General features: G+C 42.3%; 1 protein-coding gene across 1 annotated transcript in view; it reads right to left on the bottom strand.

Annotated features, from left to right (window-relative positions):
• Positions 1 to 571: 571 nt before the first annotated feature.
• The window catches only part of LOC147152819 (adenylate cyclase type 6-like), a 56,033-nt gene continuing 37,090 nt past the window's right edge, over positions 572 to 19,514 (bottom strand). Inside the window, exons 4-23 of the mRNA XM_086027753.1 lie at positions 17,353 to 17,502; positions 16,956 to 17,077; positions 15,750 to 15,861; positions 15,395 to 15,522; positions 13,700 to 13,858; positions 13,468 to 13,609; positions 13,247 to 13,375; positions 12,133 to 12,161; positions 11,883 to 12,030; positions 11,687 to 11,784; positions 11,504 to 11,591; positions 9,678 to 9,794; positions 8,340 to 8,492; positions 7,599 to 7,774; positions 5,379 to 5,408; positions 5,176 to 5,308; positions 3,862 to 4,125; positions 2,818 to 3,022; positions 2,572 to 2,696; positions 572 to 1,856 (exon numbers count right to left, since the gene is read on the bottom strand). Coding sequence (XP_085883879.1) covers positions 1,728 to 1,856; positions 2,572 to 2,696; positions 2,818 to 3,022; positions 3,862 to 4,125; positions 5,176 to 5,308; positions 5,379 to 5,408; positions 7,599 to 7,774; positions 8,340 to 8,492; positions 9,678 to 9,794; positions 11,504 to 11,591; positions 11,687 to 11,784; positions 11,883 to 12,030; positions 12,133 to 12,161; positions 13,247 to 13,375; positions 13,468 to 13,609; positions 13,700 to 13,858; positions 15,395 to 15,522; positions 15,750 to 15,861; positions 16,956 to 17,077; positions 17,353 to 17,502 — 2,637 coding nt within the window. The 3' untranslated portion in view covers positions 572 to 1,727. The remainder of the gene's footprint in view (positions 1,857 to 2,571; positions 2,697 to 2,817; positions 3,023 to 3,861; positions 4,126 to 5,175; positions 5,309 to 5,378; positions 5,409 to 7,598; positions 7,775 to 8,339; positions 8,493 to 9,677; positions 9,795 to 11,503; positions 11,592 to 11,686; positions 11,785 to 11,882; positions 12,031 to 12,132; positions 12,162 to 13,246; positions 13,376 to 13,467; positions 13,610 to 13,699; positions 13,859 to 15,394; positions 15,523 to 15,749; positions 15,862 to 16,955; positions 17,078 to 17,352; positions 17,503 to 19,514) is intronic.

The following is a 19,514-nucleotide window of genomic DNA, read 5'->3' as shown; positions in this document are numbered from 1 at the left end:
GTATTCATAATATTTAATTTGGTAGTAGTATTTACAGAGCTACCGTCAATCTTTGCACACTGAACTCTCTTCAGTGTGCACTGGTTTAATTACAAGCGTTGGTCCTAACAATCAAACAGATTTGAGACTAAGTACATTTTAAAAGGCACATGTGTTTCAAATTAGACTGGCCCCTTTTTTATACAGTTTGTGATGAAGTGGCAAAGGCGTTATCGAATGTCAAAAAAGCCAAAGAGCGGTCTTACAAATCCACTGTTTTGTTGTGCACATCACTTTGCCAACTCTGTATGGTGATCTAGTACCAAGGGGGACTTTTCACAAGGGATTAGCAGGAATTTATGAGGCTTAATTAATGTTCACTTCAGCATGGAGTGATGTGAGAACATTGCCACTGGCTGGACAGAAATGCATTATTCATGTGCAAGCAATTACACATTCTCCATTGCATGGCCCTCCTGAAACTGTAGATGGATTTATTTGGTGGGGAAAGGAGAAGAGGAAGGCGTTCTCAAGTTGCTGAATCTGAGCCGCATTCAAATGGAGCGTGTGCCACATGCAGCATGTCACAGAAGCAGTTGGACAATTTTCTTTTATTTTGTAAAATAGAGACTACAGCCGTGCTGTAGAAGTGCATCAACAGACAGGAAAGGGACACACAAGGCAAAAACAAAGAATCATTTGCTGCCGTCCTATTGAAGAAACAATGACTGTGGGGTATTTGGTTGACTTTTCAGGCAAAGGCGTCACCTTTTAAGGCATAAATATTGTGGACCTTCATGGAAAAGTCAGCTCCTAAAAACACTGCAGTGCATGTACAGCACAAGTCCTGTACACTGTTTTCATTTGCAGCAAACGGGAATCCCAAAGTGGCGCGTGTCCTTCAGTGGTCATTTCACTTTTGTTCTGACATACATTCGACAGACTGGTTGAGGGGTGACGAAAACAAGTCTGCTTGGAAAATTGGTCCATTGCAACTGGTTCTCAACAAGGCAAAGAAAGTCCCTGCATAAGCGCTCTGTCCTAAATGGTCTTAAAAAATAGACTTTTAAGTTGACTTTGAGATATTTTTGCTTGGAATGACATTGCCGTCAAAGTGGACATGATTCTCTTGCAATCGCCAGCAGTCTGGCGAGGAATACAAACCATGCAAACAATAAAGCATCGTCGCGTATTGAAAAAAGTCACAGTGAAAAGTTACAGTTTGCCTCTTTGTAGGAAATGTTCAGCAGTTTGTTTCACTCACTCACATGTACACACACAGGCACACACAAGGCAAGCATAAAGTTTGCGCTCATTATCTGTGGTGATTTAGTCCACCTGAAGATACGCGCGTATGTGTGAGTGTCCCTCAGTGACTTGACCACACAAACCCGATTAAATGAGCGTACTTGGGACAGAGTCTCAGTGTTGTTCTTTGGTCGTATTCCTCCTTCATAATGCATACATATGTGTAGCTTATCCTTTGTACTGTACATCACTAAAAATCCATCTGCACCAAAGGGAAAAAAAAAAAATAAATTAAGAGTCCAGAGAAAATACTTGTACAGCTCATACAAAACAAGCACACTCCTGTCCTAAGGCAACTGGGCTTTGTGCTCGCTTGTGCAAAAAAAAAAAAAAAAAAAAGCCTTCAAACACCACCATCAAAATCCTGTGGGTGGGTGGTGGAGGGGACATGACACTTAACAGCATTTGTCAACCCTGTGGGGTGGTTTGGGGGTCCATGGCTAACTGCTGGCGGGGCCACTGGTCAGGAAGTAAGTGGTCATTTCGCCTTTGCCCTTCACCTTGACCAGTCCTCTGCAGTCCAGCTGGTAGCCGTTGTTGGCCAGCACATGGTAGAGGTCCGTGGTCACCTAGCAAAGGATCCGCAACACATGTGACACCACCATCGGGGAGAACCGTTTACACGTCAAAATCACCTGATGCAAAAAAAAAAAATGGTGTGTTGACTTTACTCAGCTTTATTTTGTCACGTGTCACTTGATACATTTTTTAAGTACCGTAGATGTCATCATCTTGATCCAGATACATTTTTCATGTAGACTTTTCATATACTTAAATGTATCTGGATCCAGATGATTTGATTTTGTGGTACCGCTTGACGAAATAAAATTGAGTAAATTCAACCCAAAAAAATTCAGTGTGGAAGATCTTATGAGAAGGTCTTGAAAGAAATGGCACAACACAACATGCCCACTAAGTCTACCACTACAATACAATACTAGAGTCAACAGCCACTTAATCACAGTTCATCTATATCATATTTTTCTTTTTTAAAGCCATCATTTGATCATTTGTATCAGAAACGCCTCCCTGAAAAAAAAACAACAACTATCAGTGATTTCAAAATCAGCTACCAATCAACTTGGTGGTTAAAAAAACAACACTTGAAAAAAAATATGTTTGGGTTGACTTCCCTTTAAATAAAAGGACACCAAACTTTTTGAATGGATGTAAACACCATGTGAGCAAGATGGACTTTTTTTTAAAAGTAGGATTAACACCACACCCACTTCCTCTGGCATTTGTAAACTTCACGGCATGTGTATCTACAAGTGTGTGTGTTACCTGAATGTAGTCTGGTACTCCGGTGCTGTCCATTCGACTAGCCACGTTGACCGTGTTCCCCCAGATATCATATTGGGGCTTCCTGGCTCCAATCACCCCGGCCACCACTGGTCCCATGTTCAGCCCTGAGGACCACAATTCGTCACACACGTACAATTCAATAAAAAACGTTCCTACTGCCAAAAAGCCGGAGCAAAGCAAATGGCAAAAGCAAAGCTGTAATATCAACAGGGAGCAAAATCTTACCTATCTTCATCTGGAAATTGTTGAACGAGTGCTCGTTGATGTATTTCATCTGCTCCCTGAGCCTCATGGCGTAGTCGGCCATCGCTAGGATGTGCGAGCGACCTTCTCGGTCATAGCTGGACACGTTGAGGCCCGAGGCGGCCATGTAAGTGGAACCGATGGTTTTGATTTTCTCCAGCTGACGGAATCTCTCCTCACTGATGATCTGGGAAAGAAGACGAGATGAGACCACACAAACCGCAGAGGAGGACAAATACCGCAACACTTCATACTGTATACTGTAGTTCAACCATTCCAGACCCAGTCTCAGTAAAGCAGGGGTGTCAGACTCATTTTTGTCACGTCACACTTTGTAGTTACGGCTTCCCTCAGAAGGCCAAGATGACAATGGAACCAAATAAATGTTTCATTGTCTCATCGTTACTGTTATTACAAATTAATGGATTACTAGTTCTGAAATGAGAAATAAAGGATGATAGTTTGCTCATTTATTGGCGAAGTTCCTGTAAAAAGGGTAACAAAAAAAAATCTTGCAAAATCTCAAAGTTATCATTTATTACACATGACAGTTAGAAATTTTGGTACAGATTTTAGCAAGGATCGTGCAAGTTGACACAATTTGCTTTCGCGGGCCACATAAAATGATGTGGTGGGCCGGATCTGGACCCTGGCTGGACCTTGAGTGTGACACCTGTGCGATAAAGTGAGACCATATGAACTATAGAAAGCTACAAATGGATTTGAACCAATCACATCACAGTGGCCACAGGGCTCAAGATAACGACCAATCACATCTCAGTTTCAGAAAACAGTCCAGCCGTGATTGGTCGTTACCTGAGCCCTGAGTAGTTGTGATGTCATTTTCAGTCGACAGAAGTGACAAAATGGCCGCCCCCGGAGATGGCTAAAAACGAGTGGATTAACTCTTATCCCACGAACGCAATATCTATCAGAATGCCTTGTTGTTGGCTTGCGAAGAATATATTTTTGAAAAACATTTGTTTGGGTTGACTTCCCCTTTAACTAGAAAAACTTGCAATTCACCTCATCAAAATCGGCGATGATCTCATTGAGCAGCCGGAGACACTCCACTCCCTCGTTGTTGCCCTCCAGCTCCACGTAGAATTCAGAGAAGTTGCAGATGGAGGCAAACATGACGGCCACGCACTCGCACGACTGGTAGTACAACTCGTCGTTGCGCCGCTCGCGAGCCAAGAAGTGGGCGGCGACGTCTTTGGGCAGTATGTTGTGAAGCAAGCGGCGGTTGTACGCCTGCAGCTCCTCCATCTCTTCCTTCTCCTCGGTAGCCTGAGGCGGGGGGGGTGTGGGGTGTGGGGGGGCAAGGCCACGGTGTTTACTTTCCATTTGCATACTGCAGTTTATGAGGGAGCACGCCCACAGTGATGATTTCACTTCACAATTTGAAATTTTGTAGGCTGGCTCATCACAAAAAGGTCTCAAGATGCCATGCTTGAAAGCACAAAGAGCAAGTTTGGTGTGGAAGACAGCAGAAGATTAGCAACTTGTTTAGTGCCGTTTGCTGTGCTGCATCCTGTCTCGCTCCCGGTTTTAATCCACTTTGTGATCGACACTTATGGTTTTATTTTTTTTTATTTCTGTTAGTTTCTGCATCTTCCTGGCTAACCTCATTGTTTCACTTCTCAATCTTTGAACACATTTTCCCTTGGCATATCCTTTTTGTCATGGTGCCTACCACCACCATAATTTTCTGCTATTTTTTTATTGGTCATTGGGTTTAGTACATTTTCATTTTGGTATTCATCAGCAGTGCTCAGCAGTGCCCTATGAGGCGGAAAAAAACAGAGACCGCAGCGACATCATGGAGGAACGTGAACCAGGCAGCATTCAAGGTGCAAGATATTCCCCATCCTTGGACTTTTTCAAGAGAATTTTTAAAATGTTGTCAATACAAGAACAATTAATGGTGAAACCACTGGATTCTGGTGTTCAAAAATTCTCTGTTTAATTAAAACAAAACACATAGATATGGTGTAGTTATCATTAGCTAATTTAGCAATGTTGTTTTGTTTTGTTTACAAACACTGTTAGAATAAATTAAAGAGGGAAATCATTTTGTGTTAAGAATCTTATTTTTTCATTATAACAAGTTATCAATCGGGCATTATTTATTATATTATTTATATATTCATTATAATAGGAAGTTTTTACTTTTGTACTGAAGAACATTTCAGAGTTAAATGGATACTTCTATTTGTTTTTTTTATCAGATTCTTTTTTTTACACAAGTATGTAGTATCTAGAGTGTGAGTATGTGTTTTTCCACTTCTGATGATTTTCAAGCAGTTTTCAAGCATTCAGCGCATTTCCTGCATTTACCTGCAGCTTCCAGAGGAAGTCGAGGCGTGCGGTGGACTCCACCTGCTGGCCGTGCAAGTACAGCGCCAGCACAAAGACGGTGAGGATGACGGGGGTCATGACCTTCAGGGGCACTTTGGTCACACTCTCCAGGCTGAGGCCAGACCAAAAGGTCATCATCAGAGTCAAGAGAGGCATGAAACCTAAACGACAAGTCAACTTACCACTGTTCTGCTGTTGCATTGAAAGCAGGCCTGGAAAAAAACAAAAACAAAAACAAAAACACAAGCATGCTTTCAGAGAGAACTTGGAACAAAGGAAGGCCAGAGCCTGGATTTGAATTTGTGAGGCAGAACCGCTAACCACACCACTGCAAATATGTGTCCAAAAATAATACCTATAAAATACTAAATATTTAGATCAGTCTGCTTTTTTTGAGCAGTGTGGAATTTTAAAATATGTTTTAATTTCACTGGTTCATGGTCACTACCCATTAGGATCTAAAGATGTCAAATGCATGTCCCCGAAAAGACAATTTTGATGATTGTGTACTGTTTTTGCATTCTACGCAAGTGATTTTTCTACAGGTGTTTAATTTGTTTGTTAGTTTTTAATAGTGCCACAGTTACAGTTAGGGTGACCATATGTCCCGATTTGCGCAGGACTGTCTCGCATTTGAATGATTTTTGATGCGCCACGCAAATTGACTCGCTGTCCTGCAGGCACCGATTTTCAAACGTGCGTCTAAAATCTTGATTTTTATTAAACGCCTGTGCGAGGAGAGCAGACAACACACGGTGGAGGCTATTAAGGGGGTGGGTCTCGGGCTGTGTGTGTGTGTGTGTGTGTGGGGGGGGGGTTGTTTTCAAAGATACGCCTACCAAAAACAAACATTTTAGCGACGCGTTCCAGAAATTTGTGATGGATTCATGAAATTGGAGGGCTCTAAGGAAAGTAAGAAATGAAATGCAGTTACAACAAGGTCTGGGAACTCATTGTCCGTGGGTGAAGCCAGACAAAGTCAGATTAAGCTTTCTGTGAACGTTGTGGCTGCTGTTGCTGTTATGGAGAAAACTGAAAGACTTGAGTTGTGATGGACATAACCGAAAGTGTTTCATCAGTGCTTTCCTTGCTTCTGGAAGTGCTGCTATGGTGGACACGTTTGTTTACAACTGAATTGATTGTAGTTACAGTATTGTTCTCTCCTGACTATTTTTGACATACTTCCTGTTTTATTTTCATTTTTTTGCTGTGGCTGTTTAATTTGAAAATAATTTGAATTGCAGTAGTTGCAGTAGCCTGTCTTTGTTTGGATTGTCTTTGTTACTGTAGTAAATTGTTACTGCACTTCATGCTCTACATGTTGACCTGAGATTTGACATGGTTCTATTGTGTGAGTGTGACTATTGTTAAAGTGTATCCATCTCAAGATATGATGAGACTGACTAATTTCAGCCTTTAAGGGTGGAGCTATGGGTGGGCCTGTGTGTGCACAGGCCAACCGAGATTGACCCGACTTCCCACCCAGTGAGATTCATGAAAAAAATTTTTTTTTTTTAAATTTTTTGTAAATTATTATGAAATTATTTTTGAATTTGTGTTTCGTTGTGTATTTTTAATTTTTTTTTTATTGTTTTGAATATTAAGAATGGTATAATTGTGGTTGTCTAAGGAGGATCTGAACTTCATATTATTCAGTTTGTCATTTTATTTGAATATACGATGTGTCGGATAGGAGGATTGTGCTCAGTGCGAGAAATATTCAGGCCCACCCTGATTTTTCCTGGCCCACCCATTCGCCACGTTCTGGCTCCGCCCCTGTCCTATTGATATTAATGTCTCAGAGATTGACCTTTTTACTAGCAATTTGTGTTGTATTTTTGTAACTTCAGATAATTTCAACTGCAATTCTGTGTTCTGTGTTTTTATGTGTAGATCTACAATTGTTATTTTGTTACAGTTTATTATATTATATTTTACTGAACAGTTGACAAGCTGTGTCAGATGCATTTTTTGGTGTCCGTCGCAAGTGTCAGCTGCGTCCCACATTGTCCCCCTCAAGCATCCTCCCTGTCCCACATCTGCTGAGTTTGGATCTGGTCACTCTAGCCAGAGTTATATTAGAAATGTACCCATTTCAATTAGTCTGTGTTTCAAATTTGTGGTGGGAGGAGCTAACGTAAACAAAGTAGCAAGGATCGAGATTAGTAACTTACAGCGTGTTGCGGAGGCTAACACACCAAAAATCGGAGTCACATAAATCCGACCAATTAAATTCAATCAAATCAAGCCCAGTCCCTTGGCTTGTATTTTTGATTAGTGACCCAATAGAAAAATGAAAAATCCATCATTTAAAAAAAATCTTAGATTACAATACAAAGGAGAAAATCACTTTTTCATTTCTGGATTTTCAAACAAATGATACACAGAGAGTGTTGACTTACAGCGTGTTGGCTTTGACCAGCAGGTCGGCGTTGTCGAACAGGACCACCTGAGGCCACTCCACCAGCAGGACGAAGACGAGCTCGATGAGCAGCATAAGCGCTAACTTCCCAATGCTGCTGATGTGAAGGAACACCGAGCAGACCAGCAGGGTCAGCAGCACGCTGTAGCTGAAATACTGCAGTAGGGCAACCGGTCAGTGACGCAAACGTAGCAAATCCCCAGAAGAAGAATGGCGGCAACTGGACTCTTCTTGATCATTGAAGACATTTCCCCTTCAATCCAAAATCTTTATTGTAGGTTTGGAGTTTCCGCTATTTATGTCTGTTTTAAGGTGTGCCCCCTGGGGGTGGTTACATGAGGGTTGTTGCCAGGTGTTGCTAGTGCTGGGGTCGGCAACCCGCAGCTCTTTCATCCTTATGTTGCCGCCCTCGCGGCTTGGAAAAATAAATTAGAAGTATCGAATTGAAGTGCGTATTTGTCTCAAAAACATGTATCGTGTCTTCTTATTAAAGCAACACTGTGTCATATGTCGGTTTTTGTTGATTGAGACGGCAACGAGTATACATTTAGATTATGTTAATGTTTTTATAGACATTATTGCCCTCCAAGGGAAATTACAAGCGCAATGTAAACATTGTCAAACATAAACATTTGTTTGACTACCAAACATCCTTAATAATGTACAGAGTTATGTCATGTATTAATGTATTTTATTTCACATCAACAACTATGAGACCCACCTGAGGGAAAGGGCAGGGTACGACCTGGCCGGAACACACAGTCATGCCGTCCTTTGCCGTCTTGGTGAGGTTGTGCAGCAGACAGAGCGTCACCGTCGCGTTCCGCTGCTCCTCGGCCACGCAGTCCATCACTTCCGTTCTGCTGCAGGTAAACTAGAACGCCAGGAATTTAACATCAGCAATAGGTCAAGAGATACCACTCAAAGAGCACAAGGTGGCTTTTTACACAAGGCTTATATGTGGCAGATAAAAGCTTCACCACACGCGGACACAAAAACACACAAAGAACACTTCTGCACACAAACTCATACACAATGGGATCCTGGTGTATCAAGTTGCTGGGCAACCCGGTGGCAAAACAAGATGGGGAAAACATTCATCTTGGGGCTTTAGAGATAATATTGTTACTTTTGGAAAATGTGCACAAGTTCTCTTTTTACAAGAGGCAAGTCAGACAGACCCCGCCCCACACACACACACACACACACACACACACACACTTTTCCACTGCATGGTACCAACCGTTGACACTTTCCAGCTACAACACGCTACATGCTTCACTTTGCTGCGTTTGTCCCATTTCCTCTCATGCCCTCCACTTGAATAAAACGTGTCTAATTGATTGAAATGTCTCTACTAAGTAAATACAGGAGATCCACTTGTTAGCGTTCAATGCAGCTGGGTTTTTGTGGGTTCTTGCAGTAATATTTCACGACCTTCTTAAAATAATGGCCTAAGTCATATTTTGACCAATAATTACCTTGGGGCCTTAAACATCTCCTCAGTGGCCAGTGGCCACCTCTGCTAAAATCGGCGACATCCTTAATTAAACAGATCATTCAATTCCATCTCTGACATAAAATTCTAAATGTCATCAGATCAAAATTTGATTCAGTTTTCCGTGTTTCCTGCCACTTCGGCCATTATTTTAGGAAGGTGACGATTTGGAAACTTGACTGAGGAATTGATTGGGACTCTTGAAATTGCAACAAGGTTCCACAATTTCTAACTAACAATGAGAGGCGGGTTACACCTTGGATTGCTCACCATCTAATTGCAGGGCACATTTAGGCAGACAACTACTCACATCTATGGACAATTTAGAGCCTTCAATGACGTTAACTTATGTTTGCTGGAGTACCCTGAAAGAAGTCACGCAAGCAAAGGGACACCATGCACATGGACAGAAGGCGTGTGTGCCCCTCTGCCAGAGCCGAGAACTGCGAGGCCGACATGCAAACCACCCGTCCACCGTGCTTCCCCATAAAGGACATGTCTACAGTAATTAATCAATAATGAGTCAAACCTGTTACATGATTTGAGACTGCCAAAGCGTACCATGTTAGCGAAGGAAGCGATGAAGAGGAGGAGGACGGTGAAGACAGCCACCAGCGTGCTGTTTGCACGCGACTGCACAATCTTCCTGGTTAGCGTCTGCAAGGCGACTGGGAACAGCTTGAAGATGGATAGACGGACAACACAGAGTGGACGCCACGTTAGCTACAATCAAGTCACTCTGAGGGGATTTGCAGCCAGGGTGGGAATCGCTACAAAATCACCTTACGCAATTATGCCGCAATACATCATCAACTAAAGTGAAGAAGGTACATTAAATTAATCATACCAATATTTCTCAGTAAGCCACAGTAATATTAGTTGTTTTTTACAGAGGATAAAGATTACATGTCCGCGATTATTGTTATATTATCTATCTACGTGTTGCTTCATTTCTTGTGTTCAAATATTATAACACAGCCACATTGATGCAGTTTGTTAACCCGTCTATGCCATTTTGCATTGATTGTTAGCATTAAACTAAGGGGACTTTCCTAAGGGCAAACTATGTGGTTGTTTTCAACAAAACACATAATTCTCTTCCTTTCATGTTTAGTTAGACAGTAAATTTCAACTGAGCGTGGCAATAAAAAAACTTGACAGCTCTTTTCTGAAGAATTGGTGACTATGTGCCAAACTGCTGCTTGTTGTTAAGTGAGTTGAGTTCACTGCCACATTAGCATGCTCGGATTTCTAATTGCTTGCAAATGAAAGACGGCTTGTATCACGAAAAACTTGTACATTTGGTCACTCATATTAAGGCACCACTATCTTATCAAGATAGTATAGACGATATAGTAGTGCTAGTGTAGTAGTAGATTTTTTTTAGGCCCATGCTGATTCTGATATTGGGCAGAATAAAATTACAATATTCATATCATATCTACGGTATGTATATATCATATCGAACTTTACATATAACATATCATTATCTTTGCCTTACTTTGTAAACTGTTAATGTGTAAAACAATAACAACAACAATAAATGTATTCAAAAGCTAAGGTAGGCCAATTAAATTGGCCGGGTGATTAATCGGTTGGGCCCTAGACGATAGCATAATAGCCAGAGCTGGGCATTCCGCCTATGCGACGGACCGGTCCGTCTATCCGCCTATGACGGACGCCCATTTTGTAGGCCATAAACGATTGACGGGAAACTAAAAAAAAATAGACGGACTACGTAAAGGCGGAAGCACAATTTTTCCATGGATATAATCGTCTATCGTCTATGGCTGCAGTAGAGCTCTTGGACAGCCTCTGAGTCCGGCCGCGGCTAGCATGAGGCTACCATGCCACGTTGAGTTGTTGTCGACGGAAACGCCAAAGGAAGCCCGTTTAAAATGATAGGCAGACCGGCCTATAGGCGATTACTATTTGGTCCGGCTTGACAAAAACGAGGACAGACCGATGGCGGAAAGGTACCCACGCTGCAGACGGAAGGCGATAAACAGACCGGGAATTTTTAGTAAAAGGCCAGGTCTGGTCATTGCAATACACATTAATAGATTTTTTTATACTGCAAAAATATCAAATCGACACCTTTTCTACATAAAAAAAAATCCAATAAATTAAAAAGTGTGATCATTTGTATCTTTAATTGAAAAACAGTGCCCTGTCTCAACATTTTCACTCGTTTTTTAAATCTTTTGATGTGGGCTGTATTCAACTTTATTACTGGAATATGACCCGGGCCAATAAACAAATGTGCTACAAATGGCTACACATAAATTACAGTAACTGTTTGATATTTTTATCACCAATTTAACAATATGAATATTTGTTTTTTGTCCTACCACTGATCTGTGTGAATGAGAGCAATGTCTGCTTACTTTGATGCAGGAGTAGATAGAGCAAATGAAGAGGATGTTGGTTAAGATGATGAAGATGCTAATGTACAGACCCAACATAAGCGGTGTTCTGCGGAAAAGAGGAGAAAAAAACAACAAGTCTCATCCAGCCTCGGTAAACTGCTCACGAGGCAGCCGCAGCAAGAGAAGGCGAGAGCTGCTTACATCTTCAAAACGATCATCTGAATGATACAGATGCAGCAGAAAACCAGGAGGGCGCAGGCCACGTAACCACCGAAGCCATCGTCCACCTTTTTAGAGTACTGACAACAGAACACGCAAACGCACACGGCAGACAGAACAGCGGACATACTTAGTTGATTTAGAAACGAAACGTGTGATCTGAGGAGGCCGCTCCCACCTTTTTCTCCAGTTCAGCAGTTTGAAAGGTGAGCAGGAAGTTCTTGACATGGTCTTTGCGCAACTGGTCGATGCTGCGAGCGTCGATGGCTCGGCCCAGGAACTCGTCCACCTCGTCTTCGGGGTTCAGGGCCTCCTGAGCACAGCGGCTACCAGGTACACGTAACAGTAAGTGTCTGTGTGTCTCAGACACCAACATTTCCAAAATGAGAGCACGTTATATGTTGCCAAGAATAAAAAAAAAACCTTACTTGTCCTTGCTGGATGCTTCGTCGATGCCCTGAGAAGAAAGACAAAAACAGCGAGAGTGAAAAGGGAGATTAATGTGTGACCACAGTGCGGCTAAAAAACAAGTGTCTAGCACAGCTACAGAATCCCCAGGAGACACACTGATGTTTTAATTAATGCTCGTAGGTTGCAAATGACAGACTCTCTTAGCCGCAAGGGTTCAAACCCTCCGAGACGCAGATGAAATGAGGAGGAGGCCAACCGTACTTGTTAATAAAGACTTCAGGCTTCACAAGGGAAAAAACATGCTGGGAGTCTCTTCTGTCATCATATGCGGTGGACCCGTGGACACCCTTTTTTATCCATCTCAGGGGGCGGCCATTTTGTCACTTGCTGTCCACTGAAAATGACATCACAGTTGCTCAGGGCTCAAGTAACGACCAATCCCAGCTACCGCTTTCTGAAGCTGAGCCATGATTGGTCGTTATCTGAGCCTTGAGCAACTGTGATGTCATCTTTAGTCGACAGAAGTGACAAAATGCCCGCCCCCTGAGATGGCTAAAAACGGGTGGATTTTGCTGCTAAATTCATATTCCACAAACACAAAATGATTCAGAATATCAAGTTCAGACTAGTGGGGCTACATGGAACATATTATTGTAAAAATTGTGTTGACTTCCCCTTTAATGTTGAAAAGAGGCTGAAGTTTAATTTTACTTCGAGTGCGTTACAGCAAGCAAATGGTACCGATATGGTGGAGTGGCGCATGTATGAAATTCATTGTATGAAGATTTCATGGGTTATCAATATTATGGCACGCCAGTCTTGGTGAGTTGCACAGAGACAAATATCGCCAAACCCTGGTACCTCCAAAATGGTCACTTTCCAGGAAAGCCCCAAAATGGCAAGTTTGTTGCACCATTTGCATTGCATCATGAAAGACAGCAAGGCATTTTCAACACTTTAGATTGGTCAGTAATGTGTAAAAATAACACGCATGTGGACTAACCAATAGTAGAATTAAAAAAAAAAAAAATAAGACCAAAATGTGACTTACGAGGTTTTGGCCAATGGTATGTGCATAATAGGTGAGGTAATGATACTGTAAATTCCCTTTTTTTTCTTGAATAATCTTACCATCTGCCTGAAGACTTTGGACTCCTTGGTTCTAGAGAAAGATCTGTCAGGCACCCAGCGTGGCATCAATCCCTCGGCGGAATTGGCACGCGCTCGCTGCATTTTCGCCATCATGGCTTTTTCCTCTTTCTGAAAAATAAACATCCAGCAGATTATGTAGTGTTGTTAAACTGCAGACAGAGGCAAACTTTGTCATTTTATGAGCGCTTCATGCGACCGACCCTCTTCTGACTGCAGCCTAACACCAGGAAAGTTTCAATGTTGTTCTCCTTCAAGTAGGCGTTCCTCTCCCCTCCGAACCCGGGCTCCACTTCGTAGTCCTCGTTGAGGTACTGAAGAGTTGCTTTGGTGATGTGGATGCGCCTATAACACACGCACACACACAGACACAGAGTCAGAAGCTAAACTATGGCCGGTGCGTACATGAGCGCGGAGCAGGTTTGAAGAGCTGACCCGGCCTTGCCGCCGGCCTCCATTTGGTTGGCGAGCGTCACGTCGTTGGACCACACGTCAAACTGCCACTTGCGCAGACCCAGCACGCCGCAGTGAACGCGTCCGCTGTGGATGCCCACCCGCATGTTCACGTTGACCCCTGTCACCTCTCGCACCAGTCTGCACACACGCGCGCACACATTATAGACAAATTCCGCAACAGAGATTTTGATGTTGTATGTAACTAACGAGCAGAGGTGGGAGAGTAAGTCACGAAGTCTTAAGTCTTAACCTTCAAGTTTTTCACAGGGCAAAAATCAAGCAAGCCAGGGTGGAGCTCCCTAAATTTCAGTCACAATGTGTATTGGCATATTAGCAACTTTGCACTCAGCGGTGCCTTGAGATATGGGTGAACGTTTGGCACATAGTGAATGATTCTTCCAAAAAGTGGCTTCAAGCTGTTTAATGACACTCGCAGTTCAAGTTTACTGTCAAACTAACCATAAAATTAGGAGCATTGTTGCGTATTTCGTATTGTATAACTGTTTGAACAACTGATATTTAGACACAAACAGTGCTGCAACACACTTAGACATTCAATGTAACAATACTCACAGTCATATATTCTTTTGGAGGAGCTACTAACACATTCACAATCACAGTTTTTTTTAATAGTACCAAACCAGGCTCCATATTTTCAAATACAATTTTTCCCTTTTTTGTCTTCTTAATTTAACGCACTGGCGTCATTAAGCTCAGTTAATTTTTCATAGTTTTTCTCTCTCTCATTTTTGAGTTGCAAACCGTGTTGCCATGTTGCCTTTCTTTCCCCATCCTTGAGTCCAAAAGTAATAATATTTGAAGCTCCCTCCATGATACCTGCTGCCTTGCGGCTTTTGTGTCAAGGTAGCGGGTTGCCCGATTTGATATACAAAAAATACTGTTTCTTGCAAAAACAAAACAAATGGCACAATGTGTTGAAAATGAACATTTTCAAATGTCCAAGCCTCCATATAGATAAATCAGGTGATTATCGGTGGATCGGAATAAAACCATGTCACATGTAAACAACCGACCATAAATCTTAAGTCAGAGTGATATCAATCGGACAAAAAAAGTCTCCATGTATAACTGGCTAGTATTAGTCAAGCAAGTGCCAAGTCCTAAAATTGGCGACTTTAGTCTCACTCGAGTCAAGTCATATGACAGGAGACTCCCCACCTCTGGTAACTGATAATAAAGACACTCTGTCTTATAAGGGTGAAATCGTTTGTGGCCAAAAATGTCTTTTTTGCTCTACCTCAACAGCACAACCAACTCAAGTACTCACCGTCTGAATGCCACACAGTAACTATGTGCGGTTTTAGAAAAGCAAAGAATAAAGCTGTTTGTATGGAGCTTAAAAGCAGTTTTTTTGTGTTGGATCGTAATCAAAGGAAGTCAACTATATCGCATTGTCATCACATCGTCATCCTAAAAAGTGAATAGCATCACAAGGGCATTGAAATTGGAGTGGCTTGTATCATATAACTTCAGAATTATACTGTACGGTAACTGGGAGTGAATCGTACCGCATCATAAATGAAGTGACTCATATCGCAATGGAACTGATTTGAATCGAACTCAATTAGAACTGGAGTGGCATCATTAAGTGAGTGAATTGTATTGCTTCATACTGTAAACGGAGTGAATGGAACGGCGTTGCAACTGACTTACGAGATGGCTTCAATCATGTCCACGCCCATCTCCACGCAGCAGTGGGCGTGGTCGGCCCGGGGCTCGGGCAGCCCCGACACACAGTAGTAGCAATCCCCCAGGATCTTGATGCGTAGGCAGTGATTCTCCTGCGCAGACAGCACATTTAGGATTTTAATTACTGCTGATGAAGATGTGAACTGCCTTTTACTAGTGACATTTATAATAGCATCAGTTGCACTAATCTAATCTAGTCTAATCTGATTGAATCTAATGACTGTGATGACTCAACAAATTCATCCCAGTGTAATTAAAGTGTTTCCCCCCTCCATTTTCTTTACAAGGTCACATGACCTCTGCGGTTGCGGGCGCTCACCGAAGCCAATTTATCGAAACGGGCAAACAGCTCGTTGAGCGTCATGACAAGTTCCTGCGCCGTGCACTGAGACGCCAGGCTGGTGAAGCCCTCGATGTCGGCAAACAAGATGCTGCATGGGGACACACACAGTAACGATTAGCATGGTTAGCACTCGCGTGGCAATGCAGCGGCCTTGTGAACAAACGGGTCATCAATCAAGGCCAAGGCACATATATACATGTCAGGACACATGGACCCGTTTTAGCACGGGAAGAACATGCAAGCGGCACACAAAAAAAGACAGAGTCCGGACTTGAAGCTCCAAACTCAGAACTGTGAGGCAGACGTGAACCACTACGTCAGCGTGCTGCCCCACTGAATTCGGGTTAAGTGAAATCTACTATTTTTAGACTATTGTCTTAAACCCTCTGGTATGTTTTGTGAAAGATATAATCAGGAATATATTCTGTTTTATATGCCTTGACTTTAAATGTTAATCATGCAGAAGTATAATACCATGACAGTTCACAAATTCGAAAGCACCGGTGAGGTGTTCAGGGTCCACTTGGGTGACTGAATATGGTTGTTATCATGTTTCTGTAAATTTACACCTTTGTGGTGTAACAGGTGGCGTCACTAAGTGCAGCACAGGATAGTATTTGGGTCACCTCTAAACGGACACCAGGCTGCAACCTGTTTTCTTTGTTCCCTACCTTCAATCGCCGCGGCAACCTTAAATGCACATCCCACTGCTAATGGGTCGGCAGTTTGGGCTGGCTTAGTTGCACTCGCACGGGTTGAAAAGCTAGTGTTTGGCCTATAGGATGAAGGCCTTTAAATCAAATCTTGAATGTTTTTCCTTCCAAGTCTCTTTTTATTTGATGGTGTCCTTTTTGCTTTTTGAAAAAGCAAATCTTTTGCAACGTGTGACATTTTGCGTTTTGTTTTTGTCCGTCTGGAATTTGCTTTATTTCTTATGTTCTTCCGTGCTTGTGTCGTTCCAAAAACAAGCTAGCATGTTAGCTCCATTGAAGACAAAGAAACGACTCATTGGTCTCCATCTGCCCGGATATTGACTTGTGACCAATCCACCGTTTGCTTATATATAAGGCACTAATACAGTATAATGAATGAGTTGCAGTCGTTAGTAATCTGCAACATATGACATTTTGGAGGTAATGTGTCAGCTGCTGTTTTTTTTAGGCATCAGTATGCTGACTTTACCTAACATTGTCATGTTTTTGGATGTAAATCTTGTGAAACATCATATCTTCTTTCTTGGCGTTGATGTCAGCTTTCATCTCCATGGCGACGTGCCTGGGAAGCACTGATAGTAGGAGGCGCTCCTGAGAGAAAAGGAGAAAAATGAAAGAAGATTGAGAGTGAGACAGTCCGTGTAGAGAGTCACGTTCGCAACGTTACGAAGACGCAATGAGTCATGCAGCCTAGTTGCCGGGTGTGGGAAAGTGTTAGTCTCTAATGTGTTACACTGTGAAACATATTGTTGACCTGGGAAAGCTGAGACAAACAAATGAGGTGCCATGTGTTGCTCTTTTGCATGCATTTCTGTGTATGTGTCTTGTGTGGGTGTGTGTGTGTATGTCCGTGTGTGTGTGTGTACCTGCTGCTGGTTTTCTCTCTGCAGGTGAATTCTGGCCTGGATGTAACCTCGGGTCTCCTGGAAGGCTTGTCTCTGGGAGACCTCAGCAGGGTAGTGGGTGCAGATCCCGATCATGTTGGTGCACAGGAAGATGACAATGTTGGCACTTATCTGGAAACATGCCATTGGTGGGTGTGATCAATAAGTGATGATAGTAATAATTAATAACAAAATCAATATGCTCGAAAGATTTTTGTTGGAATTGTTGAAATGTAGAATGTGAGACTTGAAGTCACAATAAACAGTTGGGTTAAAAATAACCCAACCTGGGTCAAAAATGGACCAAGCCACTATAGGTCAATTTGACCCAACTTTCTGGGTTGTTTTTTTTTACAAAACGTGGTGCTTTAACCCAGAAAGTTAGGCCAAATTGACCCAAGTAGTGGATCAGTCCATTGAAATAAGTCAAGAAATGTGGTAGAGGGAGGTAAATGTAAAATATCTCTTCATTCAGGAATTGTACTGTAAACGTGTGGTATTTGGGGAATGGGAGACATATTTTGAAGGTGTGTTATTTTGAATTGGTCAACAAATGTGGAAGGAGGACGTAAAGGATAAGTCAACCGAAAAATGTTCTTTACAATAATATGTTCTATGCAGGCCCATTAGTCGAAAAGTGGCATTTTCATTAATTCTGTAGAATATTGATCTGATTAATACTTTGTGGAATATATGAGTTAACCCATTAAGACCTAAAGCGCCTGGTTCAATAGCTCCCCAATCTAACGTCGTCTTTGGGATTACCCTCGAAAACCTGAAGTTTTCCCAGAAATTCAACACCTACAAAATAATTAATATCTCAGCCCCTGTAGCAGATAGATAGAAACATCATTCCAAAAGAATTTGAGAGCTTAGACGTGGCTTTCACACTGGCCCGAGTTTATTAATCTTTACTGTTTCAATTGAAGAGGTAAAAATAAAGTGTCCATGCAAGACAAGCACTATTTTAAAATAGTTTACAAGATGTCTTGAGTGAGCTGTACATTTGGAAGTTGGAATGGTTTGAATCGGGCAAGACATTTGTAACGAGGAGGTTAAAATCTCTTTGAATTTGGGGACTTCATTGTGAAAATGTTATTCACTTGAAAAATAGTTCCCAGGAAGTCCTGAATGAGCTGACCAGGTAGAATTTGTCATGGTTTGAATCAGTTGAATAAGTTGTGAAACATGGAAACGCTGTACAGTACTATTCATTCATGGACTAACTGCAAGTACAAGCACACTGTGAAGCTACAAATGAACTGCCCCTTGGGGATAAATGGAGCTGTCTGAATCGGAAAAATGCCCCCATTCATTTCAATGGAAATAATTTTTCATGGAAAATGGTCGAGAGGATATGTTTAGTGTGGTGGAACAACAAATGACTGTCAACAAGTGATCAAATGAGCAATGAACAAAGCTGTGTTAGTGCATTACTGAGGCCATGTGCGTGTGTGTGCGGTGCGTGTGCGGGCGTGCGTGCGTGTGTGAGTGACCAACAGCATTATCTATGGCAGCAGTTAAAATGGATTGAACATCACGTTAGCCTTCTGGGGTCATCAACCTTAAAAGCATTCCTCTGCTGTGCTGTTTGTGTGTGCGTGTGTGTGTTTGATCGCATACATCTGTTAGTCAGTCCCTCTAGGAATAGGCAATGTCACGATCCCAACATTTCTCGCAAATTTAGCCAATCTTCGTGAATTATGCACAAGTGTGCAATTTCATCCAATCACAGCAACGTTTACCTGAATTGGACCAATCATTAGACCTCCTGTGAGTTCCACCAACCATGACAGTCCACTACGCTAATGTCACACTTTCTTGGTTTTCCACATTGCTATCACTAAATGCACATATGCGAGTATGAGAGTTAAAAGCAAATTTGCTTTCAGCACAAAATAAAATTGCATGTTGCTGAGGGCATTGGGCATTTAAGGCCGCAACAATGACAACAACAACAACTACAAGAAAATCTCACATGATCCTGGAAGAACTGATTTGTCGTTTCTCCTGACTTGTCCCGCACAGCTGAGTCTGAACATCAGAAACAGAGCCTTGAGCTGTGGACTTCCCCTCTCAAATACACAAACACGCACGCTCACACATAATGTCCCCTCCATGCTCAGAAAGACACTCCAGCCTGG

The sequence above is a fragment of the Filicampus tigris genome, chromosome 1, assembly GCF_054856515.1.
Source record: "Filicampus tigris isolate MCC_2025a chromosome 1, RoL_Ftig_1.0, whole genome shotgun sequence".
Classification (NCBI taxonomy): domain Eukaryota; kingdom Metazoa; phylum Chordata; class Actinopteri; order Syngnathiformes; family Syngnathidae; genus Filicampus; species Filicampus tigris.
The sequence above is the reverse complement of the archived record's forward strand: the minus strand, read 5'-3'. Positions and strand labels throughout refer to the sequence as shown.